At 35.9% G+C, this 27718-nt stretch overlaps 1 protein-coding gene across 7 annotated transcripts in view; it reads right to left on the reverse strand.

Annotated features, from left to right (window-relative positions):
- The window catches only part of CPEB2 (cytoplasmic polyadenylation element binding protein 2), a 62229-nt gene that overhangs the window by 1498 nt on the left and 33013 nt on the right, over positions 1–27718 (reverse strand). For 2 of the 7 annotated variants that reach the window (XM_054708118.1, XM_054708099.1), the window contains 7 exons: positions 19789–19812; positions 13583–13753; positions 12891–12980; positions 10171–10289; positions 9799–9913; positions 6075–6274; positions 1–2473 (listed from right to left, as the gene is read on the reverse strand). The exon at positions 1–2473 is cut by the window's left edge and continues 1498 nt beyond it. In XM_054708118.1, the coding sequence (XP_054564093.1) occupies positions 2246–2473; positions 6075–6274; positions 9799–9913; positions 10171–10289; positions 12891–12980; positions 13583–13753; positions 19789–19812 (947 nt within the window). In that variant the 3' untranslated portion in view covers positions 1–2245. The remainder of the gene's footprint in view (positions 2474–6074; positions 6275–9798; positions 9914–10170; positions 10290–12890; positions 12981–13582; positions 13754–19788; positions 19813–27718) is intronic. The other 5 variants (XM_054708124.1, XM_054708106.1, XM_054708125.1 and 2 more) reach the window with 3 other exon arrangements.

The raw sequence follows: 27718 nt of genomic DNA on the forward strand, positions 1-27718 counted from the left end.
TTAAGCAGAAATTATGAAAATAAAGTTTAAAAATCTGCGAAATTAAATATCTAAATAATTAACATTGCAAAACTACTGATTTCTTTTCTAAATTCCAAAAATTGAGGTATAGCAAAGGAGATGTCATCAGTCAAAAAAAGTGTGCCATAAAATAGCTGACTGTTGGAAAAATCTCTCACAGAGATATAAAAATAGTGCATAACAAATGTCAAATGGATCAAGGTTGGCAGGGTTAAGGTTAGAAAAGAATACTCCAAAAATCTGGAGGATCATGGTTTAAGTAACAAAGAGGGAACATCGACAAATAAATTAGTAAAAAGCTCTTCTGAAAACAGCATCAACTTTAAACATTAAAAACTTGAACCACAACCACAATAAAACAGCAGAATTAGACATGAACCGTATTTTACAGTACAAAAGCACACCAGAGACAACCAATGTTAAGATCAACACTTTGCTCACATGAAGGATTGTCCCAAGGGGTTGCTCGAAGACAATACCCCTTGTAATTTTCTCTCTTTAGAGTCAAGAATCTTAGTTCTGCATTTAAAAAAACATTTACCATTGTTGGTGCTTTGCTTAGATTGCAGAGTAACTCTGACATTAAAATATAGGGGCTGGTTACATTAAAAATGCTCTAAAGAGAAAAAACATCCCTACTGATATTCTAATAGTGTTCAGTACCAAGAGAAACTGATTAACTGTCGCTTGTTTCCATGCCACTTTCCCCAAAATTGCAAGCAAATCCATTACCAAAATTCCTTCATCAAAATTTAAAAAAAAAGCAATTCCTAACCATTAACAATGTTCCATGCAACAGTGACCCCAGTTTAGACAGAAGACCCCAATATACATAGGTCAAACATGTAAGCAAGTTCAAGCCAGATTTCACCATTGTCTTTAAGGTAAAATTGAATTTTATGCAACTAGCCATCTGTATATTTCCCCATCTCCATTTTGACTTCACTTAGGTTTACCAAAGTTTTGCATTCTTCTATCAATTCGCTCATTTAAATATGGGCTTCTTCTGGGTCTTACATTTGGTGACTGGTTAGCAGTGTGCTGGCCATCTTTGGTTTATAAAGGATGTCTTAACCATGAACTATCAAAGGGGCTAAAATCAACTTTCTTTAAAAGTCTAGTATTTCTCTTTTATTCAGTCTTTTATCTATACTATATCACTGCACATGAATTAGAACCGCACGTCACAAAATTGCACAGAGATTACAAGTATTACATCCAGTCTGCATAAAATCGAGTTCCACTATGGACCAGATCACAAAATGGCTGCACTCTCTAATCTAAAACTAATATGCATATTGTACACATGTAGGGCAATTTTTTAAACTTGAAGTCACAATAATGCATGCAAGTTTGCTTTTTTTAAACAAATTTTATAATTTGTTCATGCTACCTAGAGTCAAGAGAGCTGTTTTTGAACATTTGCAATACCTCACCTCTTGTTATTAATAATTCTAGTGCATGCATATGGTGTATACAGGTAAGTAAACATGCATTGTTTTTTCACATTCTAAAACTATGGCAGTTTAGGCCATATTGTGCTGCCTGCATTTTATCTGCAATGCAGTGTGTCTCTAACGTTTTCAATCCCGTATTAATAGGTGGCATTTACACATAACACCTATATAGCAGCAAAGCTAATACAGCTTGTGATTAAAAATGTTTAAAAATAGCTAATAAATCAGATTATCTTGAGGTATTATTTCTTGCAAGTCAAAATGGAGAGCAAAAAAATCAACCCTAATTTTAGTTTATGTATACACTGAAAATAGCAACAATAAAAATAAGCATTTGTAGCAGACATATTCCATCTTCACTATTATTTTGCTACCTTTGGTAAATTACTGGGGCAGATCTTGAAGTTAAAAACCCACGTTTAGAAATAAGTGCACGCTTCACCCACTATATAGCAGCAGACTGTTTGCCCCTACGCAAAACATTCTCATATCTAATTTTAACTTTACATATAAAAATAACTTGGAGAAAATACAAAAAAACATTTTATTTTAACATGAAAATATCACAAAAATTAGTAAGCCTGAGATGTAGGGTTTTGGTGAAAAACAAGAGGCTTGTAGTGTTTTGGCTGCTGATAAAGATGCATGTATTGAGCTGGGTGAAAGCAGAAGAATGCACTTATTTCTTCCGCATGTCAGTATCTTCAGACACAGTAAGCCACATGCAGCCTTTCTCTCCTTGTCCAACAGAGGCAGGTTTGCTACTCCTAGTTCCAGCGGAAGTGGATCTGACGTGGGCGGTCAGCACCTTCCTTTACCAATGGCTTATGGAACTCACGTCCTGCACGAGAGTGGATATTTGCCCAACAAAACTCACAGTAATACTGCAGGCAAGTGACATTGGCACAAAAAAAGGGAGCAAATTTTCCACCACAGCGTGCGCCCTGGCATTCATCACACATCTGGTCATCTAGCACATATGGCTTTACCTCCACCTAGAAAATGAGATAAAAATGTCTTAGTAAGTCTGCTTCAGAAATCATTTTAGTAATAATTTAAAATATGTTCTAAAGAAAAAAACAACACAGCATTGAACATTGAGAAAGTAGGCAGTTTCCCAAAGAAATGCTTTACCACATAGTAGGTTAAAAAATTCATTTTGTTCTTGAACTAATCATTTTTTATATGATGTTTCATGCTTCTAATTGACCATGTGATTAAATAAGCACTTAGTTTGGTAATATTGCTATATGTTTGGCAATGTAATCTTCAGAAGATTATAAACTGAATGGTATTTACTATATTTTCCAATGACAGAAAATAATTTTAAAAACTACAAAAATCTAACTGATTTCTAAAACATTCCACCCTGACGTTCCTGAAGTAACATCATAAAAATACCTGTGTATTAACATTTTCAGAGGTTACTGTGAGTGAAAAAGCAGACAAAATGGTTTTCACATATTTGTCCCTTCGTTCCAATACCACCTGTGAGTTGGCACCACCGGGACAGCACCGACCTGGCAGCACTTCTCCTCCGCAGGTGAGCTGTACCTGCTTGTATGTAACTGGTTCAGAACCAGGGCTGTGGATAATGTTATTACGGGCATGTCTAGACTTTTGTGAATTTATAAGATAGAAAGTCAAAGTCCCACTGTGAAGGCCTGACTTGCTAGAAGACCTCAGACTCCAGTAAGGTCTGATTGCTAAACCTCTTAACCTCATCTGTTAAACGAGGATTAATTAAAGAACCTGCCCAATCCAGTGAAGACTAGATAATGCAAGTAAAAACATTTAAGACAGTGCCACCATAAATACTCTGTAAACTAGCATTAGCTACTATTAGCCAAGATAGCCTTGCTTTCCTGCTTCTTTCTGAACCAAAGGTTACTACTGCCTTTGTCTGAGTGAACAGTGTCAGGCAGCCTAAGACCTCATCCTTTCCTGAGGAGGGCAGAAAAACTGGAGTGTATTAATAGCTTGGCTTGACATAAGGTAGTGTTTGCCCACAGTAAAAAACAGTGACCCAACAATTTCTACTCTGAATGTATTCTATTGAAATACTTGCATTTGTGCAGAAATTGTATATATAAGGGTGTTTTCTGCAGCACTATTTGTAATAAAAACAATTATAACTGGAAACAACCTAAAAGTTGATAAAAAAGACTGTAAAACAAACCTTTCATAGGAAGGCAATGGATTTCCATTGTTTATATTTGCAGTTCATTTCAATATTTATTTCTGATTAATACTAATCTCTAACTATTTAACTTTGCATGTGTGAAACAGAGTTTCATCAGTTCTTCACCTATTCTTATTTTCCATAATACCTTAGTAGCACATATCTGGAAAAATAAGCTTCTCTTAGGGATTTCAATGCCTGTGTAAGAAGGCATGTTTCTCAATTCACCTGCTCTGCATATGAGTTGCTATTTAAGAATCAATACTCTGCCCCAAATAAGTATCCGTCATTCTCATTTTGGAAACAAAGAGGTATGAGGTATGACAATGCAACAATCTTTTCCCTCTGCTTCTGAATATTAAACAACTACAAATATATACAATATAAATAATTTCCTCTGTGACTGTATCACTTCTCTGCAAGAGTGGGGGTTAGCCTACATCAGTGGTCTATAGCATGGCTGCAATTTCGAATCACCTGGGGAGAACTGGCTGCATCCCAGACTAATTACAGCAGAATCTCTGGGTGGGACCCAGATGTCAAGGTTTTTCTAAAGCTCCCATGTGACTTTAGTGTGCAGCCAAGGTTCAAAACCACTGAATTAGAGAAATTCTAACGTTCAAAAAAATTTTCATATGCATATTTGAATAAAAGCAGAGCCCATTCTCAATTCCCCCCCCCCAATATTTTAAGTAACAATGCAAACAAACAAAACACTCTGCATGTAATGAACAGAACCTATGCTGTACTTCTTTTCTAAATGGTTTGGTAATTAAATTGATGATACTTCTACAGTCCATGGTCTAGTCAATGAGCATTAGTTAATCAACTCCCCTGTCCCCCAAATAGTCTTTTATTGTGCAAATAGTCTCCAAGCAGCAGCTTCAAAACACTGTTAGACTGGAAAATAAGAACACACTTAAGTTAAAGCTACTAATTAGAATATAAAAAGTTAATTTACCTAATATTCCTAGTATATCTCATCTGTAATATAAATATAAACATGGTAACTTGAGAATACTGCTTAGGTTTATATAGAAACAATTCACAGATTTTAGTATGAAATAGATTTGTAAATGAACAACTGAGTTTTGTCCACTCCTTTCCCCTATTTTACTAGTAGATGGTCATTGGTACTCAGAATTACACAATGGGGTGGCTAGTTTTCAGTTAGCATTAGTAGGACTTCCTAAAAATTCTTATTGTGATGACCTAACAATACTACTAAAGAGTAACTGTTTTAAAGTTTAGGATTATTATTTTGTATATGCAGTTTGTTTGCATATTTATTATTGTGTATCTTTAGATAAATATGAATACATTTTTATTTTAGACTAGAGGCCCAGTGCACGGATTCATGCACCGGTGGGGTCCCAAGGCCTGGCCTGCGCCCTCTCACAATCTGGGACCCCTTGGGGGATGTTGGCGAGCTGGTTTTGGCCCGATCCCCGCAGGCCAGGCCGAGCGACCCCACTGGTGCACGAATCTGTGCACTGGGCCTCTAGTAGGCATATAAGATCTTTGGTTAATCTCTTTCCGCCCTTCTCTCTCCCCGCTTCCCTCTGAGATTCATCAGTCTGTTCCATGTTTCCATGCCTGTGGTTTCCACTCCTGCGTTGAGCGTCTGCCCCCCTGGTGTTCAGTGCACATCATAGCTACCAGCTGGTCAGCTGGTCACTTAGGCTTTTATATATATAGATTTTATAACAAATGACAAATAAGTAGCACTTAAATAGCACTTAGTACCAAGCTCTGTTCTCAGTGCTTCAACATATGTAAATTTATTTAAGCCTCAAAGTAACTGTGAGCGAGCCCAGCCAACATGGCTCAGCAGTTGAGTATCGACCTATAGACCAGGAGGGCATGGATCAATTCCCGGTCAGGGCCCATGCCTGGGTTGCAGGCTCGCTCTCCAGTGTGGGGCGTGCAGGAGGTAGCCGATCAGTGATTCTCTCTCATCATTAATGTTTCAATTTCTCCCTCTCCCTTCCTTTATGAAATCAATAAAAATATATTAAAAAAAATAACTGTGAGGGTCATAATATTAGTTTTCCATTTCATAAGTGAGGAAAAAGAGGCACAAAAGGGTTAATTTGCCCAGAATTACAGAGCAAATAGTGGAAAGGGGACCCCAGGCAATCTGGCTCCAGAGTACAACCTCTTAAACCAAGCTCTGCCTCTATGGTTAGAAGAATATTAAGACCTTATTGGCTAATAAAAATTTTTAACATGGCTTAAAACGACACTTATATTTTTTTATATTATACCTAAAGTTTAAAGTATGTTGGAAACTTTGACATTTCAGAGTTAAAGGAGTATAAAAATATTCAATGTTTGAATTATATTAACTCATCATTATTCTTACTATCAGCACCTTATCGTAGGACAGAAGTGATTTCCCAATTGCAACTTACACGTTTATCAATATCACCATGCTGAAGCTGCACAAACCGAGCACTGATGGCAGCAATATAGCTCTGTTGATTGGAGAAAGCAACTCGACCAGCACCTTTTGGGTATTTTAGCTCAGGATCTGTATCAATTCCTGCATAACAAACTCCACCATACAGCCGGTCCATGATCATAGCAAGTTCCACTTCAAAAGAAAAAGAAACTTAATGAAATGTAAGAGAACACAGTAAATCAACAACTTTTAAATGCTTTTTTAAAAAGTAAAAGTCAATTGGATACATAGTTTTGATATCATTGTAATTAACCTAGTTATTAATAACTAGAGGTCCGGTGCACGAAATTCACGCACGGGTAGGGTCCTAGGCCTGGCCAGCAATCAGGGCCTATTGGGGCCGTCTCACCCAGTCCTGATCGGGGCCCAAATGGCCAGGGCCCGCTGGCTGCCAGACAGGGCCTGCAGGACTGGGGGAAGGACCGCGGAAGGTTGGCTGGCCACAGAAGGTTGGCTGTGGGAGCACACAGACCACCAGGGGGCAGCTCCTGCATTGAGCGTCTGCCCTCTGGTGGTCAGTGTGCGTCATAGTGACTGGTTGATAGTTTTTTTCTGGTTGCTTAGGCTTTTATATACATACATAGGAGAGACGCAAAGGGGGAAGCCAACCATTATAGGCATGTCATTTGAACAGCTTCACCAGCAGCTACAACTTTATACTCCCCAGGAGACTGGACAAAGACAGATACATGCCCAGTAAAGTTGGGGGACTAGGGAAGGCGCTTGCTGTCAGTCAGACCTGGGAGCAGAGGTCATTGGCCAGAATGGGCGTGGTCACTGCAAGGAGGCAAATTTGGGATATTTAATCCCCCGTGTTCTTGGTTCCTCTTGGGAATCTTGATGACTCTGGTCTTTGGGGCTCTCCTGCATTCACACCACACAATGGACTAATGGACTGTAACTAGTCTGATGCTGAACAGGACCCAGCTCCAACATGGAAAGGAAACTCTGGACAATGACTCTACTTCTAGCTTTACTGAAGGGATATGATTCCACAGAAATGGAAATAAAGCTTTCTATCGTACCTCATCCTCCCATGGGGGCTTCCAGAAATGCTAATGCAGAGGTACCCCCCCTTCCATCTGTTAACAGTTTAATGTGTGTGTTTTTTTAAGCCAATCCCTTCACTTTACACTAGGATCCCAATTGCTCTCACTACAGAAGAATTACTTTAGCAAATCCCCTCTCAATTTTCTGTACCACTGTTTTTTCTCTCTATACTCGGTTCTTCCCAATATACTGTAATTTGTCCCATCTTAAAATATATATATATATATCTCTTAACTCTATTTATTCCTCTTTGTGATTGCTTCATTTCTCGGTTCCCCTAATGGCCAAAAAAAAAGTTTTTTATACTCCCCAGTCTCTCTCTTCTCTTCTTTGTTCAACCCTTCATAACCAAACTTTCATCCCATAACTCCATTTTACTTGTTCCTGTCCAGGTCATCTCCCCCACTGTCAAGTTCAATGGTCAATCTACCTCTAAGCAGCATTAAATATAGTTCATCTCTTCCATCCCCTTGAAATATTTTCCCCATCTAGCTTCTAGGATATGTTATTCTACTAATTCTCCTTCTACTTCATTGTAACTCCTTCCTGGTCTTCCTTGCTAGTCCTTCCTCAACTCCTTCACTTTTCAACATCAGAGTACCCCAGGTTTCAGTCAGTCCTTGGACTTCTCTACAATTGTGGCTTTGGTGACTTGATCCTGTGCCATGGCTTTAATTACCACCGGTTTGTTCCCAGCTGCTACATTCCTCTAGTCGGGGCCTCCCTCCTGGACTCCAGACTCATCTATGAAACTGTCTACTGGATAACTCATATTGTCAATTTCACAGACACTGCAACAATCAGTGTATTCAAATGGCACTTCTGATCTTCCACCATCCCATTAAACCTGCCCCAGTGAGTTTTTGCTGATTCAGTTAGTAAGCAATGGAAAAGATGAAGTTGCCAAGTCATGACTCTTGGCTTTATCTTTTTCCCCACTGCACATGAAATCCTGTGAACCTGATTTTCAAGCCATATCAAGAATCCAATCACCTCACCTCCATCACTAACATCACGTTCCAACTTTCACCTGGATCATGGCAATAGCCTTATCTCTCTGCTTCAGATCTCTCCCCGACCCAAAGTTTATTTGCAAAAGAGCAGCAAGTGTGAGTCTCTCAAAAAATATATAGGTTTCCCTCACTATCTGAAAGCGGAGGGTTCCCTATGAAAACTTTTGTATAGGTTATAATTATTTTTCTCTTTGTATTTCTTTTGGTTAGCTAAAGCAGGTACTAATGTAAATGTAATGTAAGTACTAATGTAAAAGGAAGTAGCATCAAGTAAATCAACTTTTAAAAGGCAGAGATACCTGTATTACATAGCAATGGCTTAACTGAAATTTCTACTTATGAGCTCTGAATGGTGCCACAGCTTTCAAAACCAAGACCCAAATCTTCCCTCCAACCGGCTCCTCCAGTGTTCCTCAACTTGTAAAAGGCACCACTATCTATCTAGTGTCTTAAGACTGAAAGCAGAGATGCAACCTTTGCATTTCCCTTATAGTAGCTGTTCACTTGGCTCTTTCTCCACTACCACCACTAATCCAAGCCACCACTATCTGAATTCTGGACTTCGATAATGGGCCACTAAATCTGTCTACTATCTATTCTCAACTGGGCTCTCCTTCCGTGAGTCAGTGAAGTCAACTTTCAAAAATGCAAATGTGATCATGCTTCCTTCTATGAAAACTCTTCAATGGTTTCCCCTTGCTCTGAGGATAAAGACCAAATTTACGTATTAAACCTGTCTGCCCAGATTCCTGCTTATTTCTTCAGTCTTCTGTGTCTCTTCACTCACTCCTTATACCCCCAAGTCAGGCACTCTGGGCTTCTTCGGTCCCTCCAATGTATCTGCTTCCCTCCAATGAAGACCGTTGGATATCTGAAAACACCTTATAACCTTCCTGACCACCCCAAACTACTTCTGTGCAATCTTTACATGTCAGCTCAACTACAAGTATATTTAAAATATCAGACTATATCACCTTCCCTTGCCATATGTTCTTCTATTCCTCACAGTCTTTCCTTATAGCAGTTATGTTCTATTAGTATTTACATGTGAGAATGGTTCTTTAGCTTCAATCTCCCATACTGGAAGAGGGTGCAGTAATGGAAGGCACTAATATACTTTACAGGATATATGGTATCCTAAAATGAGATTGTACAGTGGATATTTACATCTATAATTACTTTTCTCTGACATCTTCCAGTATATCTCTGGTTCCTGACATCACACGTTATCACTCACTTATCTAAAGTGCTAATGTTTTAAATTCCAAATTTCTTCCTCAGATATGAAAATCAATCCACATAAAATTCTCATATCTTAGCAAGTTACACTTAAGAAGTCAGAAGTATTTGAGCGGATTTTCCTTATGAGTCTGTTTGGAGTTAGCTATTAATATCAATAGATGACTGCTCAATTCTCCAGTTACTTGATTGTTTCAAGGATGGTTCTCAGAATTTGTCTCAGAATTCTGTAGTTAGCAACTATTGGAGCATGAGGAATCTGCCCCTAACCTGCCCGACATGCCATGTACACAACAGCTACCAAATATTTACTGAACGAATTCATATTTAAATGATTTTTAAAAGCACACAATTTGGTAGTATTCTACTTACCAGCTCTTAGTGGTCTAGGAACACCTCCAACAAAAATTGTTTTCCGGGGATCCAGAGGCTGAGAACCATCCATCACAAAATCACTATCACTTAAATTCCAAGGACGGATCTGAACCTATTAAGAAAAGGACGGTATTTTATTGGGTCTTATTCCCTTTACAGCTTATGCTGTTTTGCAGCACTGGATTTTTCATTGTTTAAAATTTTGGGTAGTAGGATTTAGAAACAAATTATTATTTTTTATCTAGGAACTATAAATTATTCAAACTGAATCTTAATATGGTGGTTGAACTGTTTTCCACTAACCATCATTTCAAAACGTTTTTGGAAAACTTATCTTTGTAGCTTAGAGTTCATGTGGTGCTTACTTACTGGTTTGTCTTTGATGGTGGGGCTGGAAACACACAGATAGAGTTTTCCATCTTCTTCAATGCAAGCGTCAATCAGTGCCTGAACTGAGCTCTCTTCTTGAAAGAGAAGGAACGCATAGCCTGTAATAATCATGAACAATGAGGCAATATGTTAAGGTAAGTGATTGCACCCCAAATTTCATTACTGTTTAGAAAATACAAGTTTTTATTAAAAGAAAAATCCTATAAATAGAACTAGCATCATTATATTTTCTATAGGAGAACACAATATACTATTGGAATGTCCATGAACACATATACTCAGTAAATTAATTAGCTACTTTACATGCAGCATTTACTATTAAGTACCGTGCTAAAAGTTTTACATTAACTATTTTATTTGATGCTCACAAGTCTATGAAACATTCCCACTTTATAGAGAAAATACTGAGGTATCAAGTGGTTAATTACTTGTTCGACATCAGTAACATAAGCAAGTAATTGGCTGAATAATTTCAAACTCTGGTCTGTCCCATTCTCTTTCTCGTAGTGATACTGCCTTCTCACACCATTTGGAATGATTAATCAGTGGAGCATATTAGGGCCTGAAGTTTCCTCTAAATGCCTTTAGGGTACCACGATCTAGAGCACACTTTTGGACTACAGAACACTTGGAAAGGCCCAGGAATTCCCATACGCAGAGGGAAAATTCCCCAGGCAACTTAACAACTTTCACATGATACTAAAAAACTATCTTAGGGAGGCTGGAATAAAACAGGTTCCTTCAGAGTGGGTCAGAACTTTTAAATCAAGTCTCAACTTGGACAAACAACTTGTTCAGTCTAGAGACTATTTAGACTTGTAAATCCAAGCTCTTGCTTAAATTCCTCTATCATTGGGAAATACGCACTTCCTCCTTTCCTTGGGTTACCAATTGTCAATCTTTAATCAGCCATGTATCCAGCAGGCAAAGCAGACTTCATTATAAAATGGCATCAACATTTACATTCCTGGTTTACTCCTTTGTGATTTTCCCCAGCAGCTGATAGCTATGAATGATCTAAAAACATCCCTTTCCTTGACAAGATTCCTGTGCAAACAAACATGGAGACTGCCACCCAGTTCTAATATGAAGAAGCCATCAAGCAGTCCATGCACATCTGTTCCAATAAACAAAGGGAAGCATGAGGTCATGTTTTACATAGAAATCAAAAACACTGCTTGCTGCCAACAATGGCTTTTGCTGCCACAAAGGTCTGATGTGACACAGAAGTACTTCATTTTAATAAAATTACATTACTCGATTGCATAAATAAGACATTAAACGGACCCACACAAATAGAAACTTCCAAAGGTACAATTATGCAAGATTAAGAAATGTATTTTAGAACTATTTAAATAACTAGAAGCATTTAAATGTTTGAAAAAAAAATTTAAAAATAAAGACTGGTTTTCTTTAAGTGAAGGCTTTAATTTTGATACAAAGCTGAGCATTTCAGAACTATAACTGTTTTATAATAATAAAGAGAATATAAGGCTAATTTACTAAAACAATATTTAAATTCAATATTTTTAATGCTGCTTATGTTTTGTGATATTATTTTTGATATAATTATTTTCACATTACTTAATTTAAAAACAATACTTTAAATTCAAAATTTTTAATATTGCTTAATTATTTTGTGATTATTAGGGAAGAAATGTTTATATTATAAAAATTAATTAAGCAAACATGGCAAATAAACTATGATCTAGCTAAGGAAAGCCATTTAAGATTAAAATACTCTTACCAAAAACAAACCATCTATGGCTCTCTAGAATTTATTAGAGTAAGCTAATATTCACATCTACCTCATTCACTGCAGAGTGAAACATACATACATGTGTGGCTCAGTATTCAGGGCTCAAGTCACTGCCTTAATTATAAGGTATCTTCACAAACTGAATGCTTTTGCCCCAGTGTTTTCCAAACCATGAAAAATTATGAATTACAGGAATGATAAAAATGCTTGAAAGAACAAGGTTTGGGAATACTGGTCTTTGGCAATGGCTACAATTAACTATAATTATACAAAAAAAAAAACCCAAAAAACAAAAAAACCAAAACTATGATTTGCCATGCTAATATATATTTTTTTGTTTAAGTTTGAGGAAATAAACTGACAACCACCTCAAAAACCACATAACAGTCCTGGCTGTTGTGGCTCAGTTGGTTGGGCATTGCCCTTTATACTGAAAGGTTGTTGGTTTGATTCCCTGTTAGGACACATGCCCAGGTGGCGGGCTCAATCACCCATAGGGGGAATGCAGAAGGCAGCCGATTGATGTTGCTCTCTCACATCCATGTTTCTCTCTCACTCTCCCTTCCTCTCTCTCTCTCTAAAAACCAATAAAAATATTAAAAACAGACACAATGACAACAGTCACAAAGACAGCAAGTATTCTGTTTCATTAAATTTGTGCCAACCCATTTTTCTAGGCTTATAGTTCACCATCCCCTTAAAGGAATATGAGACTCATCTAAAAAAATGTTTATTTATGTCTCCACAAAAACCAATTCTAATTCCTTTTTACTATATTTCAATTCCTGCCTGGAACTCTGTTCAACAACTGTTTATCTAAGTTGCACAGCACCTTTTGGATATAGTTCTGTTTTATTAGAAAACACCAAGTAATTTATATTGTCTCTTTTGCTTAGATATAATTGATTCCCTGGCAAATATTAGCAATAAAAACCCTTACCTTTTGGTGGAAAATAGGACTTGCTTTCTGCTTTATGAGGCCAATCTACTACCAGAGGCCCAAATCTTCTGAAGCTAGCAGTAATTTCATCTTAAGAAAATATAATAATATGCATTAGGAATTAGTTTAAGAATTCATTCTAAAACCCCATATTTTGTAAGTTACTTTAAATATTTAACATTTTAAAGTACAAATAGCCTAAAATAAGCTAGAATATAAATATTAAAAACATGTTCAATATCCTTATTAAAATTATTCATAAAATATTTTGTCCAAATAAATTCATTTTAAAGTAGCACATTTGTCAGAATAATCAACATAAAGTGATACAGATAATAATGAATGTATAGAATACCAATCCTTAAATATCACTGGCTTGAAAAACATGCCAACATTATGTTAAATTAAATAAAGAGATCCATTACTGCTTGACAAGTAAAATCTTGTAGAAAAAGGAATGCTAAAACAAGAGGTGAAAAATCTATAATACTCATAAAATATACTACAGTCTGACACAGGTGAGGTAGTTTCATTGAAACACATATAAGCCAAATCCAGTATATACTCCAGGTAATTTCAGCCCTTAGAAACCTTTATTACATTGATTAATACTCAGAATAATCTATTAGTTTATTGCATCACTGGACCATCTATTAGTTGTGAAAGAAAATAGCACCAAATCATCAACTTACCTTCATCAATATCTGGAGGGAGGCCACCAACAAAAACTTTTCGAGAGAAGCGTTCTATTCGCTCTCCATTTTGATGAGCGGAATAACATGTGGGTGAGTTTAAAACCCCAACTTGATCGTTATGACCATCATCCAGCAAGCCATCATCGATTGGAAAAAGGGAAGAACGACCTAAAATATAAGAACAAATATAACTTGAATATCAGATCTGAAAAAAGAGTAAAAAGAGCAATGACAAATTCAAAGGCTTAACAATGAAGGTGACATATGCATAAAAGTGAAAGGAAATTCAGATAGTTTGAGGTTTTAATTCTTAGATTCAAGAGAGAAGCAGTCTGAGAAATGACTTAGAAATAAACAGTAATATAACACACCACAAACACTACATCACTTCAAATTTTTATGGAAAGCAACAAGAATCTAATGTATAGGATTGTCAGACTGGATATGTAATTGAAAGAACTTTTAGAAACTGGTAGCAGAAAGAAAATGACTAACAAGATAAGAGGACATAAAAAAAAACACTTGCAGACTACAGGAAGGACAAAGACATCAAGCATTACTTGCATATAATGTCTTAAGTATACTTGTCAATTATATGAAAGGATAGGCAGGGCTTCTGCACATGTGGAAAGCCACTCCCTCTGGACTTGGGTCCACAGCTGAGCTGGCCCTTTGGGAGTGCACCCTATTAGAGGGCACATCCTCTGCAGCAATCATGATGCTAGACCATGTGGGGACAAGAAATAAAAATGACCTGATAAAATACACTCCCTGCTCTCTACGAATGTGCATTAGAAAAGATAAGATCTCTAGATGCAACTGCGGCACATATCCATAAGAAAACTTCCCAATGCTTGGAAGTATGGTGGAGGAAGGAGTAGTCTAAGCTTATAAATGGGTAATTTCTTAAATCCTCAAGTGAAACTGAATAGCATCTGTGGTGAAATTGGAAAGGTAGCAGTGCTTACTGAGAGCATTAGAAAGGGCAGGATATTTAAAAGTAAAAGTATTTGTAGGAACATGGTTTTGAGTACAGTTTTCAAGTGGGAGGAAAAAATAAAAGAAAGTAGGAAAAATAAATTTATTTGAGAAGTAGAGTAATCAAGCTGGAAAAGCACCTTGAGGTGAGAGTACTCATCTTTGAATGCCAGTTTAAAGGAGATATTTCATTTAGTAGGTGAAGGAAATAATGATACAGGGGTTCAAGCAAGATGATAACTTTTTTCTTGTTTTTTAGAAAGACTTAGCAAGTATTTGCTATCAGAATAAGGACTAATAGAAAACAAATGTCAACATTTTTTTTGTGATCAATGGAAAGCTCTTCAAAATGAAAGAGCTATTTTACTTAACAAAATCAACCTCATCAAGATCTATTAAAAACAATATTAATTGTGAGTAACTAAATGGTTCAACTTTCTAAGGTTGGACTTTAAATAAATAATTCTATATTTTAAAAAGGAATAATATAAGATAGAGAAACAACATGAATACTAATTTTTTATTAAAAATGACAGATCTAAATATTATATTTATTTCAGATATGACAATGCTTTGAAAATTATTTCACTTTAAAGTGTCCTAACATACATACAAATTTAGCAGTCCCGTAAATACAACAGTCTTTCTAACATATTTTTATCATGAGAAAATATGTAGACCATAAATATTTAGGGTTCATGAATGCATTGACTAAGGAAATCACTAGATAAGCAATGTCAGATAGAGGGGTGACTCAAAATGACACTTTTTATGCTAATTATGATACTGTAAGTATAATTAAAACTACATTGACAATTATTCCATATTGCTAACTATAATAATGTTCTAACTATAATAAAATATTACAGTTAATAATTAGCAAATATCTATAATCTATTAACCAGAACAAAGGATATAATGAAAAGGCTAAGAACATATCACATACTAGCCACACTAAGAATCTTCATTGCTAAAAAATAATAACTGCTTTCTTTCTAAAGCCATAAAAGCTATAGTTATTTAAAAGAGAAGTTAGCTGAGTAAATACCACTAACAAAAATATTACTTTTTACCTTGCCAATTATCCTTTCCTATAACCCAAATTAATTTGATTATAAAAAGGAACCACTAAATAATTATGTATGTCTTCCATATGCAGTATATTTTAAACATATTTTTCCAAGAATTATATATACACACACATATATATATATATATATATTTAGTGCATGCAAATGGCTGGCAATAAAGGTAAAATCATATGTGCTTAGGGAAGTAGAATTTGTTCAAAATTTGATTTGGACTAAAATATTTACCATAGTTTTCAACCAAAATTAAATTACATTTCTTCTTTTTTACTATGAAACTAGGATATGTTTTCAGGTTTTTACACCCAAAAGAGTGAAACTGAACAATAATAAAAAAGCACAATATAAAATCGGTGGGATATAGCAAAAGCTACATATGTAGAGAAAAATCTGCATATTTAGCAGAAAATTTAGTTTTAAATGCATATTAGAGAACAAAAAATATTTAAAGTAATCCTACTTTATGCCATAAAAAGAAAAATAGCAAATTAAAAACAAAAAGGATAAAAGAAAAAAACGTGACATAAAAAAGACTAACAGGCCCTAGTTGGTTTGGCTCAGTGGATAGAGCGTAGGCCTGTGGACTAAAGAATCCCAGGTTAAATTCCAGTCAAAGGGCATATGCCCAGGTTGTGGGCTTGATCCCCAGTAGGGGGTGTGCAGGAGGCAGCCAATCAATGATTCTCTCTCATCATTGATGTTTCTCTCCTCTCTCCCTCTCCCTTCCTCTCTGAAATCAATAAAAATATATTAAAAAATAGAAGACTAACCAATAAAGCCAAAAGTTGGCTCTTTAAAACTTGTCAAATTTATATATCCCTAAGTTCAAGAAAGAAAACTCAAATTACGGATACTAGATATGAAAAAGGGGACATCCATCAATACAATCTATGAACATTAAAAGGCTAAAATGGAAATATTATAAGCAACTATGCTAATAAATTCAACAACTAGAGGAAATAAATTCCTTAAACAAATAAGCTTTGAAAATTGGCACAAGAAAACACACACACACACACACACACACACACACACACACAACATATAAATAGATACAGAACTGAATAAACTTTTGTTCTTTAAAAATCTGATTCATTCACCACTAAACCCATCTAGGGCTGAAGCTTTCTTTGTAGGAAGTTTGTTTTTAAATTATAAATTTCATATTTTTAACAAATGTAGAACTATTCACACACAAGCATGTGTATAAACATACTGTACACACAAATGAAAGGCAAATCAAAGTTTTGCAATAGGAAAAAATAGAAACAGAAAATATAAGAATAAACATAATGTAATATGAGGTTAGTTATAACTAAGATTACACTGAGCTTCTTACTGTGGTGATTATGCTAATAATGTGCCTAAACATTAATACTTATACTTGACTTTTCATATTTTTAGTCTTATTATGGAAGCCCAGAATAAAGACATTTCCCAACATATAAATGGGGAAAGGCAGCAAAGAAAAAGAAAACATTTGCACAATTATTCAATTTATAACTTGAAGCATGGTTCTTTGTATTATCTTGCTCTTTTATTTAATAAAAGTTGTTCTAAAAATAAAAACAAGACAAATTATATGAATTAATTATGAATAGGAATATTCATTCCAACTTATAAGATCCAGAGGTCATTCTATTAGGACAGATAACCCACCAGTGTGACTTTCATGTATTATGCAAGGATAAAAAAAGACTATCAAAACAAAAGAAGTAGGAGCAGGACAGATCTCTCTCAAACATCACCTGCTTAATCAGATAGAATTACTTATCAAATCAAGCATGTTTCACCAAAGAACTTAGAATGAAATTATAAGGTACATTTATCACTCTAAAATATTTGCCCCAATAATAGGTTTATTCTTTTCTCATAGAGGATGTAATAAAATATGCAAACTGAATAGAAAGGGGGAAAATGAATTAAAAAATAGGAAGAGAACCATTCCTTTGGCATGTTTTTTTGCTGTTCTTTTGTTTTTTTTATATTACGGTATAAAATACTTTCAAATTCATATAAAATCTATCAATAACTATTTCTAATGGGCATTCTTTTCATCTGACCATCAAAATAAAAATTTTAATGCAGACTTCTACTGTCCACAGAATATCAACTAAAAAAAAAAATTACTGAATGCCATATAATTTGAGATGAAAATTCAGGCATTATATCCTCCCATAAGCTAAATAAGTGTGACAACTGTCACTTCTGTCCCAAAGAAAGCTTTTACTTAAAATCAGGTGAGAGTCCTCTTTCTTCCAATACTGGAGGCAACTTGAAAGCAGAAGAAATCTTTATGGCTCTCAGAGGATAGAGATATTTAGGAGTAGTAGCAAGTTCCTATCTAAAAGCAGAAACTGTTGCTTTTTCTTAATATTATAACCATAGTCTACAATTACAGAACTGAGATGAAAGAAGACAAACAAAATGATCATCTGTTAACTTTGTCCTAAGAACTTCCTACATCATGACATTTACACTGGCATATGCCTAATAACACTAAACATAAATTGATAAGGCTAATTAGATAAAAAGTATATAAGAAAATAATCCTAAATTGCTCTATAGTTTCAAAAATACTTTAAATATATTTTATTGATTTTATTACAGAGAGGAATAGAGAGTTAGAAACATCGATGATAGAGAAACATCGATCAGCTGCCTCCTGCACACCCCCTACTGGGGATGTGCCCGCAACCAACGTACATGCCCTTGACCGGAATCGAACCTGGGACCCTTCAGTCCGCAGGCCAACGCTCTATCCACTGAGCCAAACCGGTTTCGGCTCAAAAATACTTTAAAATCATAACTTGGCAAGCGGGTCTTTTTGCAAGAGAACTGAAGCTCCATATTAAAACAGCACATGAAATGAGACAATCTATAGATATGAAAATAGACACTAAAATTCTAAACATTCCCTCTCTCTTCTCAGTTGCTAATAACAATCTTTAGAAAGTTATTTACGTTTTTTTCTATAGCTCTAGTTTTTTAGATAGAAAACTAAAGAATCAAAAAATTCAGTCAAGCATTTGAAGCTTCAGATTCCAAAAATGTTAAATTTAGACAAAGTAAAATATAAAACTAGAAATCCTACTTAAGAATTCAAAATACCAGTTTCTGTCCTTAGTGGTGGCAAATATTTTTTCTTGTTTGTTTTCAAAGCACATGCACTCATGACTAGGTAAAAAGAAATTGAAGCACTCACACACATGTAATATTTATGAAAAGGCACTATTATTGTCTATTCTCCATTGCTCAAGGGGGATTTTAAGGGTCAAGGAATATTCTTTCTATTTAGTTTGCACTTTTAACAACTATGTAAATACCATGATTATCGCTCACTTAAAATATAATGTAGTAGTATAATGTTTTTTACTTCTTCTCATGCCAAAGACATTTTTCCCTCTCAAATTCTGCACATGAAAAAAAAAAAAAAGGCCAATTTTAAGCCACAGAAACTGTCAGCTGCTTTCCTAGAATGTTTATTAGTCCAGCATCACACAGTTCTAGCTTTTTCCTTAAGATAATAAAAACCCTGAAGGGAAGACTACTGTGGGGAGAGACAAAGTGTGTGTGTGTGTGTGTGTGTGTGTGTGTGTGTGTGTGTGTGTGTGTGTGTTAGAAAGAAGGAAGAAGGGAGTGGGGGGGGATTATATTCTTAGAAGACAGAGAATATTAGCAACATGATTTTTATATATCAGTGTCAATTTGTTAATTTCAACTGGGTCAAACATTAAAATAATAAACTCCATATATAATCATATACCATAGCTTAGGTAATCAGTTATAGATTTAGAGTAGAAAAATCATATTGCATGTCATCTTCACTAGTATGTATTAAACATATTTCTTAAACTATAAATGACAGCTTTATTTTAAAAGATATAAAATAACTTTAAAATAATTAAAATCTAGACAGTTTAAAAGGGATACTTTCATTAAATAACCTTATTAGTATGAAATGTTCTTTAAAGGTTAAGAGATTTAGATTGGAAACTTTGATAAGTGCTCAAATCAAAATACAATTCTTCTGTGAGTTTTCAGACATCACATAAGAAATCTGTGATAATTAATACAACATTGATCAGTAAAACCCAATTAGAAACAGTTATACCATAGCAAACAGAAATGAATTACCTCGTCTTCTCCCATAACTCCTTGCTGCATGTAAACAAAGACAAATTGTAAAATGTCAGAACTAAAAATGAGCCCACATATACAAATATTTGTGATATGAAAAGTTGTGTGGGCATCTGGAAATTAGTGCTACTTTGTTTTCAAGCTACAATAATACCAATATATAACATATGCATGATGTTTTACCATTACAGAGTACTTTTATTATATATCTCACCTAAACTGTATAAAAACTGTGAAATTAAAAGGAAATATACAGTTTATTCTCATTCATGTTAAAATTCATGAATAAATATTTGTTTCATCAGAGCAGGATAGGAATATGTAACACTTTACAGTTAAATAGCATCACAAATAATTTTTCCAATGAATGGCAACAATTTGAATTAAATCCTCATTTTTCTACTTATTAGTAGTATATATAGCATATATAGTCCAACAAATAATTGTTCAGATTCAATTCACATTATACCAAACCCTGCTTGGAAAAAGTACTGAAGACACAGTAAAGAAATCAATTCATATTTAAACTTGCTTAGTTGAAGAAATTATCAATGACATACTATAGCTAATAATGCTTTCTATTCTTTTAGTACATATTATAACAGCTTTCTAAAGTGTTTATGTCTTGACATCTGAGGTAATAGGAATTCAGATGCAAATTACTATTGGTATTATCATAGAATAGTAGGTATGTTAAGTACTGTAAAAGTATAAATTAGTAAGGCATTTTCATCTGGGACTAGCAGTTTATATAATTCCTTATGAAGAAAAAAATACAATTTATTTTTCATAAGAAACTACCAGTTAGATAAAATTCACAACTTGTTTTTAAATAACTCCTTCCCCCCCACCCCAATCTGAATATACAGCAAGTACTTTTACCCTGAAATTGATATACAGAACCAAGGCAGTAAACAAGAAATGCCTGTTGAATCTCAGATCTTATTTCATGTTCACAGTGTCTTAGGCCTGGAAAAAATTGATATGGAATAAATCTCAAATCGAAATATATATTACAGTTGTCAGAAATGTCTCCTCAAAAGTATAAAACTTAAAAGACCAAAAGAAAACATTTCATCTCATTAAATATATTCTACTAGAGACCCGGTGCACGAATTCGTGGGGGGAGGGGAGGACCATGGGAGGTTGGCCAGCCAGGGAAGAGAATGTGGTGGGAAGTTGGCCAGCTGGGAGGGATGGACCGCGGGAGGTGGCCGGCCGAGGGGGAGGGACTGCAGGAAAGACTAAGGGAGGTTGGCTGGCCAGGGGAGGAACCGCGGGAGGTTGGCCACTGGCCCCAAGAAGGGAGCCGGCCCTTGGCGCCCCCCCCCCCCCCCCCCGGAAAGGGGCTGCGTCCACCGCCACCCACCCCAGATTCCCTGTCCCAGCCCGTGCTCCAGGGCTCTGCCGAGGTCGGGAGAGGAGGCAACGGTAGCCAGACCGGGTGTGGAAGAAATGGATACCGGTTACGGACACCGCTGTCGGCGCCCACTGCATGGTTACCTGCCTCCCCCCTCTTCCTTCCCTCTCTGCTGTGCCGGCACTGTGGCGGGCGGGTGGCCCCTGGGGAAGGGAGAGGACTGGAGCGAGACAAACTCTTGTGTTGAGGGCTGACTTTCAATAGATTGCAGCGAGGAGCTGCTCTGCTACGTACGAAACCCTGACCCAGAAGCAGGTCTCTACAAATAGTTTAGCGCCAGGGTCCGATGAGGGCCTGCTGGGGGCAGGGGCCATGGGAGGTTGGCTGTGAGAGCGCACTGACCACCAGGGGGGAGATTCAGAGTTGAGCATCTGCCCCCTGGTGGTCAGTGTGCATCATAGCGACTGGTTGACTGGTCGTTTCTGTCGTTGGGTCGTAATGGTTGCTTAGGCTTTTATATATAACGATTATTGAAGTTTTCAAAATGCATTTTAAATTTTATACCAAGGCTTTAATATAAGGTGTCTATAAGGTGAGAATATAGCATTACTTCCCTTGTAATAAAAAAGGGAACAAATTAGTCAACTCTCTTAGTCATTTACAGTTCAAGAAATAAGTAAAAAAAAATATAAGGTTTACATAAGTCTTCTATGGAAAATAACTTCATTTGCATCTCTGCCATTCTACTGTCTTGTCTTTATCTATACTAATAAAAGGGTGATATGCTAATTAGACCAGACATCTTCCAGACATCCTTCCAGAAAAAGCCATGGTGGCGGGGGTCAAGGCAGAAGCGGTTAGGGGTGATCAGGCCTGCAGGGGAGATCAGTTAGGGGCGACCAGGCTGGCAAGGGAGGGTGGTTAGGGGTGATCACACCAGCAGGCAGAGGTGATTAGGGGCAATCAGGCTGGCAGGCAGAGAGGTTAGGGGTGATCAGGAAGGCAGGGTAGCAGTTAGGGGCATCAGGCAGGAAGGCAGAGTGGTTAGGAGCCAGTGGTCCTGGATTGTAAGAGGGATGTCCGACTGCTTTGAAACTGGCAGTCAGACATCCCCTGAGAAGTCCTGGATTGGAGAGGGTGCAGGCCGGGCTGAGGGATCCCCCCCACCCCAACCCTGTGCACCAATTTCGTGCACCGGGCCTCTAGTTTAGTTATATATAATCTACAGCATACTTAACCTGTCCATGAGTGCTAATTATCTCAAAGTTCTACAGATTAACCTAACCTATATAGTTTACCTGTATGTATACACATGTATAATTTATGTATATAGCTAGCTATATATACACATTACATATATGTTTATGTGTAAAGGTTTACAGTTGTGAGTACACAAAACAGTGGTTATTCTTATATTATTATTTATAATTATTCTACTATTTTCCATACAAACAACTGTAAACTTATTTTTGCCTCACACTCTATATGCAATTTACATAGAGCTTACCTATCTAAATATTAGTTTAGGACAGTGATGGCGAACCTATGACACGCGTGTCAGCACTGACACGCATAGCCATTTCTGATGACACGCGGCCGCATGCCGAGGATGAAACATTTGCTGCTCCTGAGGAGGAAACATTTGCGACTAGAGTCTTGGAGTTAGTTTTTTCCTCAAAGTGACACACTACCCGAGTTATGCTCAGTTTTTTGGCGAAGTTTGACACACCAAGCTCAAAAGGTTGCCCATCACTGGTTTAGGGTGAGGGTAGGTGTGGAAGTATCATTTAGAATTTGGTTATCTAGGTTTTCTAAGTCTTCTAAAGGCCTTAAAAACCTGTCTCAAAGAGATGGGACATCAACTGTGGAAAATCAGATGGATAAAATAGGAATTTGAAAACTATCAAGAAAAGACAATAAAAGAGTGGATTCCCGTAAGTCTTTAATGTGGTATTAAGCCTAAAAATGAACAACAGGCCCCCAAACACTTCACAGCACAATCTCAGGAGCTGGGCTTCCTGCTTATGCCTAGGCAAGGTCTAGTGACATTAATCTGGTACAAATTTGCTTTGGGGCATCCCATTTATGGCTGTAGCGGGTCGGACATTTATATAGCAAATAAAACTATTCTCAAGTTTAAGTCAAATTACAAATTATGATGAAGTTCATAATGTGACACATAATTCTTAACTTACTGAGAAAATTAATGAAGCTACTCAATATTAAAACAATGAAAATAAATATAAGTGTTCACAGCACCTTAGATTTCATCTCATTCCTGGGCTTGAACACAATTATTTAGAAAATTTCTCCAACTATCTCATACTGAGGAATTTTAGAATCCTATAAAGAGTTATTCCACTTGTTTTTTAGACAACTCTCAGATTGCAAGTCTCTTCATTACCAAAAATAGAACTGACTGCAGATGGAGTTAAACCATGTGAAACATTTCCTATTCCCAGTCATGGAAATAACCAATCTGCTGCCATCACCCAAAACAATGATGGGTGTACGCATTTCCTACCAATGTTTCTACATGAATTTCTGGGGTATATTCTGCTATAACTTTATCAGAAAACCCTATGGAGAAAAAAATCAGTAAATTACTATTTATTATGTTTTTAAAAAGTCTCCTTTAAACAATATACCTCTCCAATCGCATTTATAATATGATTTAGAAAAAAAGTGAGTACTTTTTTTAAGCATTAAAAACTGTATTTAGAATATAAAATTTCAGGTACATTATAAAAATACTTTATACAGAAATGGGGAATTGGCTATTTAATATCCTATATAATAAAAGGCTAATATGCAAATCTACCAAACAGCAGAACGACTGGTCGCTATGACACTCACTGACCACCAGGCGGCAGATGCTCAATGCAAGAGCACCACTCAGCCAGAAGCCAGGCTCATGGGTGGCTAGCACAGGAGCAGTGGTGGGAGCCTCTCCCGCCTCTGCGGCAGCACTAAGGATGTCTGACTGATGGCTTAGGCCTGCTCCCGAGCGGGCCTAAGCCATCAGTTGGGACATCCTCTGTGGGCTCCCAGACTGCAAGAGGGTGCAGTCCGGGCTGAGGGACACCCCCCCTGAGTGCACGAATTTCGTGCACCGGACCTCTAGTACATGTATAAAAATATATTTTTGTGTGTATGCACATGAATGTTAAAATGTACATTATATATTTACATATATATTTTTTCTTTTCCTTAATGAAAATAAGAGGGGCTGTGAGAAATGCCTAAAGACCTTTCCTATGCAAGTGGCTTTACAATTTGGTCCAGGGTTACCAATATTATTATTATGTTCTAATCCATAGCTACAAAACAACAAAACAAAACAAACAAAACGAATAATTCTAACATTCTCTTTAGGGTCTTTCTGCCCATATGTTATGCATTAATAAAAATACTACTTTCCTTGATGCAGGGGTTAAGGGGAAAACATAATTCAAACAGAAACAAATACTTGAATGTTCTGTACTATTATGAAAAAGAGAGTATTTCTGTTGTGTATTTTTTTTACTATTGATAATAAAAAGTGTAAGAATTATACACTTATTGAAATGTAAACATTCAAACTGTCATTCTGATTTCAGAGAGTACTTAACCTTTGGTTTTTAAGCAATCTACCCATTCCTATGCAAGAAGACTTTCCTAAAAAGCGCCTGGATGTTCCAGTTGGACTCCTACGTTTGGGTTATTCAATAGTGGCAGAGTCTCCACCAGTCGATTCCACTTGATTTCCACTTGATTTGAGGAATATGGTCTATTCAGAAGTAGGAGCTGCTTGCAGTTATATTTCTTTGGCATTTTTTGTTGTTACAATTTTTTAAAAATTGATACAACTTCATGAGATATATGGGTGTGGGATTATAGCTCTTTTTCTCTGAGTTAGCAGAGGCTCGGAGTTAAAGATTTATGAGAGGTACAACATAGTTTTACCAACTTCCCGACCTTTATCCCATACCTTATTTGTCCCTTAATTAAAGGAATATTTAAAAGTTTAACCATAACACTAATTAACTAGGAAGATAGGATCATAAAACCTTTACAATATTCGCCTTATCTGCATAACAACTATACTACTACTTATATATTATTTTTTATTAAATGGACACAAGCCTAGTACTACTGGAACATAACAGATTTCTGCCAGTTCTGTATTTTCTAAAGAATGACCTTAATTTGTAATGCATTTATTTTAATGCATATTTGTGTACCATCAAAAGTCATTGTAACACAGGGGCAAGCACACCACACTTTAGGAAACTGCCCGAATCATTTTCTTTTATTTACCCAAATATGTCCCTATATAGCTTCTTCAAAATGGTTCTGGTTTGGCTTTCCGCAATAACATAAAACAAGCCTCCTTTGTTCAATACATGTAACATCCTTCAAATAATTGAAAATATAAGTTATGCCTTCTTTAATTTTATACTATCCAAAGTAAACAGACCCAACTCCTTTTTCTATTAATAGGACATGATTTTCACTCTTTCAAAGTGATTTTTGTCACTGTTCATCATCACCCACTGCCACAGCTAACGTTTCCTTCCAGGAACTGTTCCAGATACATACTTTACATGAATGAATGCTTTCACTTCTCAGACAATCCCTTGGGGCAGGCAGCATGCTCTCTCTTAGACAGAAAGAATCTGAGTCAGAGTGAAGTTAGGTAAGCTGCCCAAGGTCACATAGCTAGAAAGGGCAAACTTGAGCTTAAGCTCAGAGACTCTGGCTCCAGAGTCTGTGTGGTACCAACCACTATGAACTACTATTAAACCACCACACAAAATACTAATGCGTTATTAAATATCCATTTTCAAAGTAAATAATATTAGCTATGCTTATTGGTTAAATAATACAACTTATTTAATCAACTGTCTAATAGTTAAATCTCTGGCATACTAAAGTGTAGTAATTTAAGAAGCAGTTCTATGTATGAAGATCCACACTTTCTTTAAACAGTCAATAATATTTAATAGTAATTTACCATACGTAAAGGCTTGTTATTAACATCACTTAATTTTCACATTTCTCAGGGAGACAATATGTTAAAAATATAGTTGAATTACAAGCTGTTACAAACTAGCTCAAAAAATTTCCCCTTATGTTTTAGTGCCCTTTGCCTACTTTTCTCTTCAATAAATCTTGATGTCTACAAAAATCTATTTAAATTTTTAATATTCAAATGCTTCTTTATCCTATACATATACAAGTTCAAAATTTCCAGAATGCTTTACTGTATTGAGTATGTATTGTGGCCATAAAGTGGCAGACTATGAAGACTGCTCACATGATTAAAAAAACAGATTTGCCCACAAGATGCAACTCTTTCCTGAAACAAAATATGCTTGTTTCTACTATGTGATGAAACATTTTCAATCTAACATCTACATTATTTAGAAAAATTTAAGCAACTGATGAAATAAATTCATTTAATTATGTTTAGTGTAACCAAAAGTATAAGTTGTAAATACAGTTCAGCAACTAAGCCCTTTGCTCACACATAACTGACATATTCTAATGTGATTACAATATACTTCTTAATTATCCTAGTTTATTACACATTTAACAATCTAAGAACATCTGTGAATGATCAAACAGATTACCTCAGATGAATTTTCCTTCAGATGGATTTTGACAGCTTATGTGAAACATTTGTAAATTCAAAATTTTCAACTGAATTGCTTTGTTTAGAAGTTAATAAAGAAATGTGAATGATCTTTATTTACCACAAAGAATATTTTTAAAAGTGTTTAAAAGCGGACTAATACATAAATAATTTATTGTTACCTAAATCTATCATTATTTTATAATTCAAGCCACAGGAATAAGAAAAAATATTATCTATTTTCGGTTTTAAAAACTCAATTTCAATAATATAAGTTATAGTCATAGATTTAAAGGTCAGAGACAAGCTACTCAAATAATGTTGTTTTTTTAATTCTGTGGTAGAAAAACAGTTGAATGAAGTCCTGGAATGTAATTTCTAGTACCAGAAGGTCAAAGTCTATATAAACGCTGTGATTCATGATTCACTGGATTCATAAACTTGGCCTAGTGGACTGTTTTGAGGTCCAGGGTGGACGTGGCTTCAGCGTAGAGTGCACAGTCTGGCCCCAGAGATAGGACCTTGACAGTTCTACCTCTAACTGTACTTACAAACCTTCACTGATAGATAACTCAGTGCTCAGACTAGGCTGACGTGTGGTGGGCAACTCAATACATCATGGTCAAACACAATGAACCAATCACCGTATCTAATGCTTCAGTTACTCTTTCATTACAAAATCCATTCCACCTTGACAATCTCCCAGGTAGCCTGGACTTTATTTCCACCTTTCTGCTACTAAAATAGTCTTCACTTAACATTGGTGCACACGATCTACCTTTACATTGGCCTTTTTTCAGCATTTGTCCTACAACTTCATTGCCATCTTTTTTCAACTAAGGTTTAGCTGAAAGCCATTCTAATGATATAATTATGTATTTTAAAGTAAATACTATCTCTATTATTACTTCTTCCTACTTCCTGCTCATCACCCACCTTCTGATTTAAAA

The sequence above is a fragment of the Eptesicus fuscus genome, chromosome 2, assembly GCF_027574615.1.
Source record: "Eptesicus fuscus isolate TK198812 chromosome 2, DD_ASM_mEF_20220401, whole genome shotgun sequence".
Classification (NCBI taxonomy): domain Eukaryota; kingdom Metazoa; phylum Chordata; class Mammalia; order Chiroptera; family Vespertilionidae; genus Eptesicus; species Eptesicus fuscus.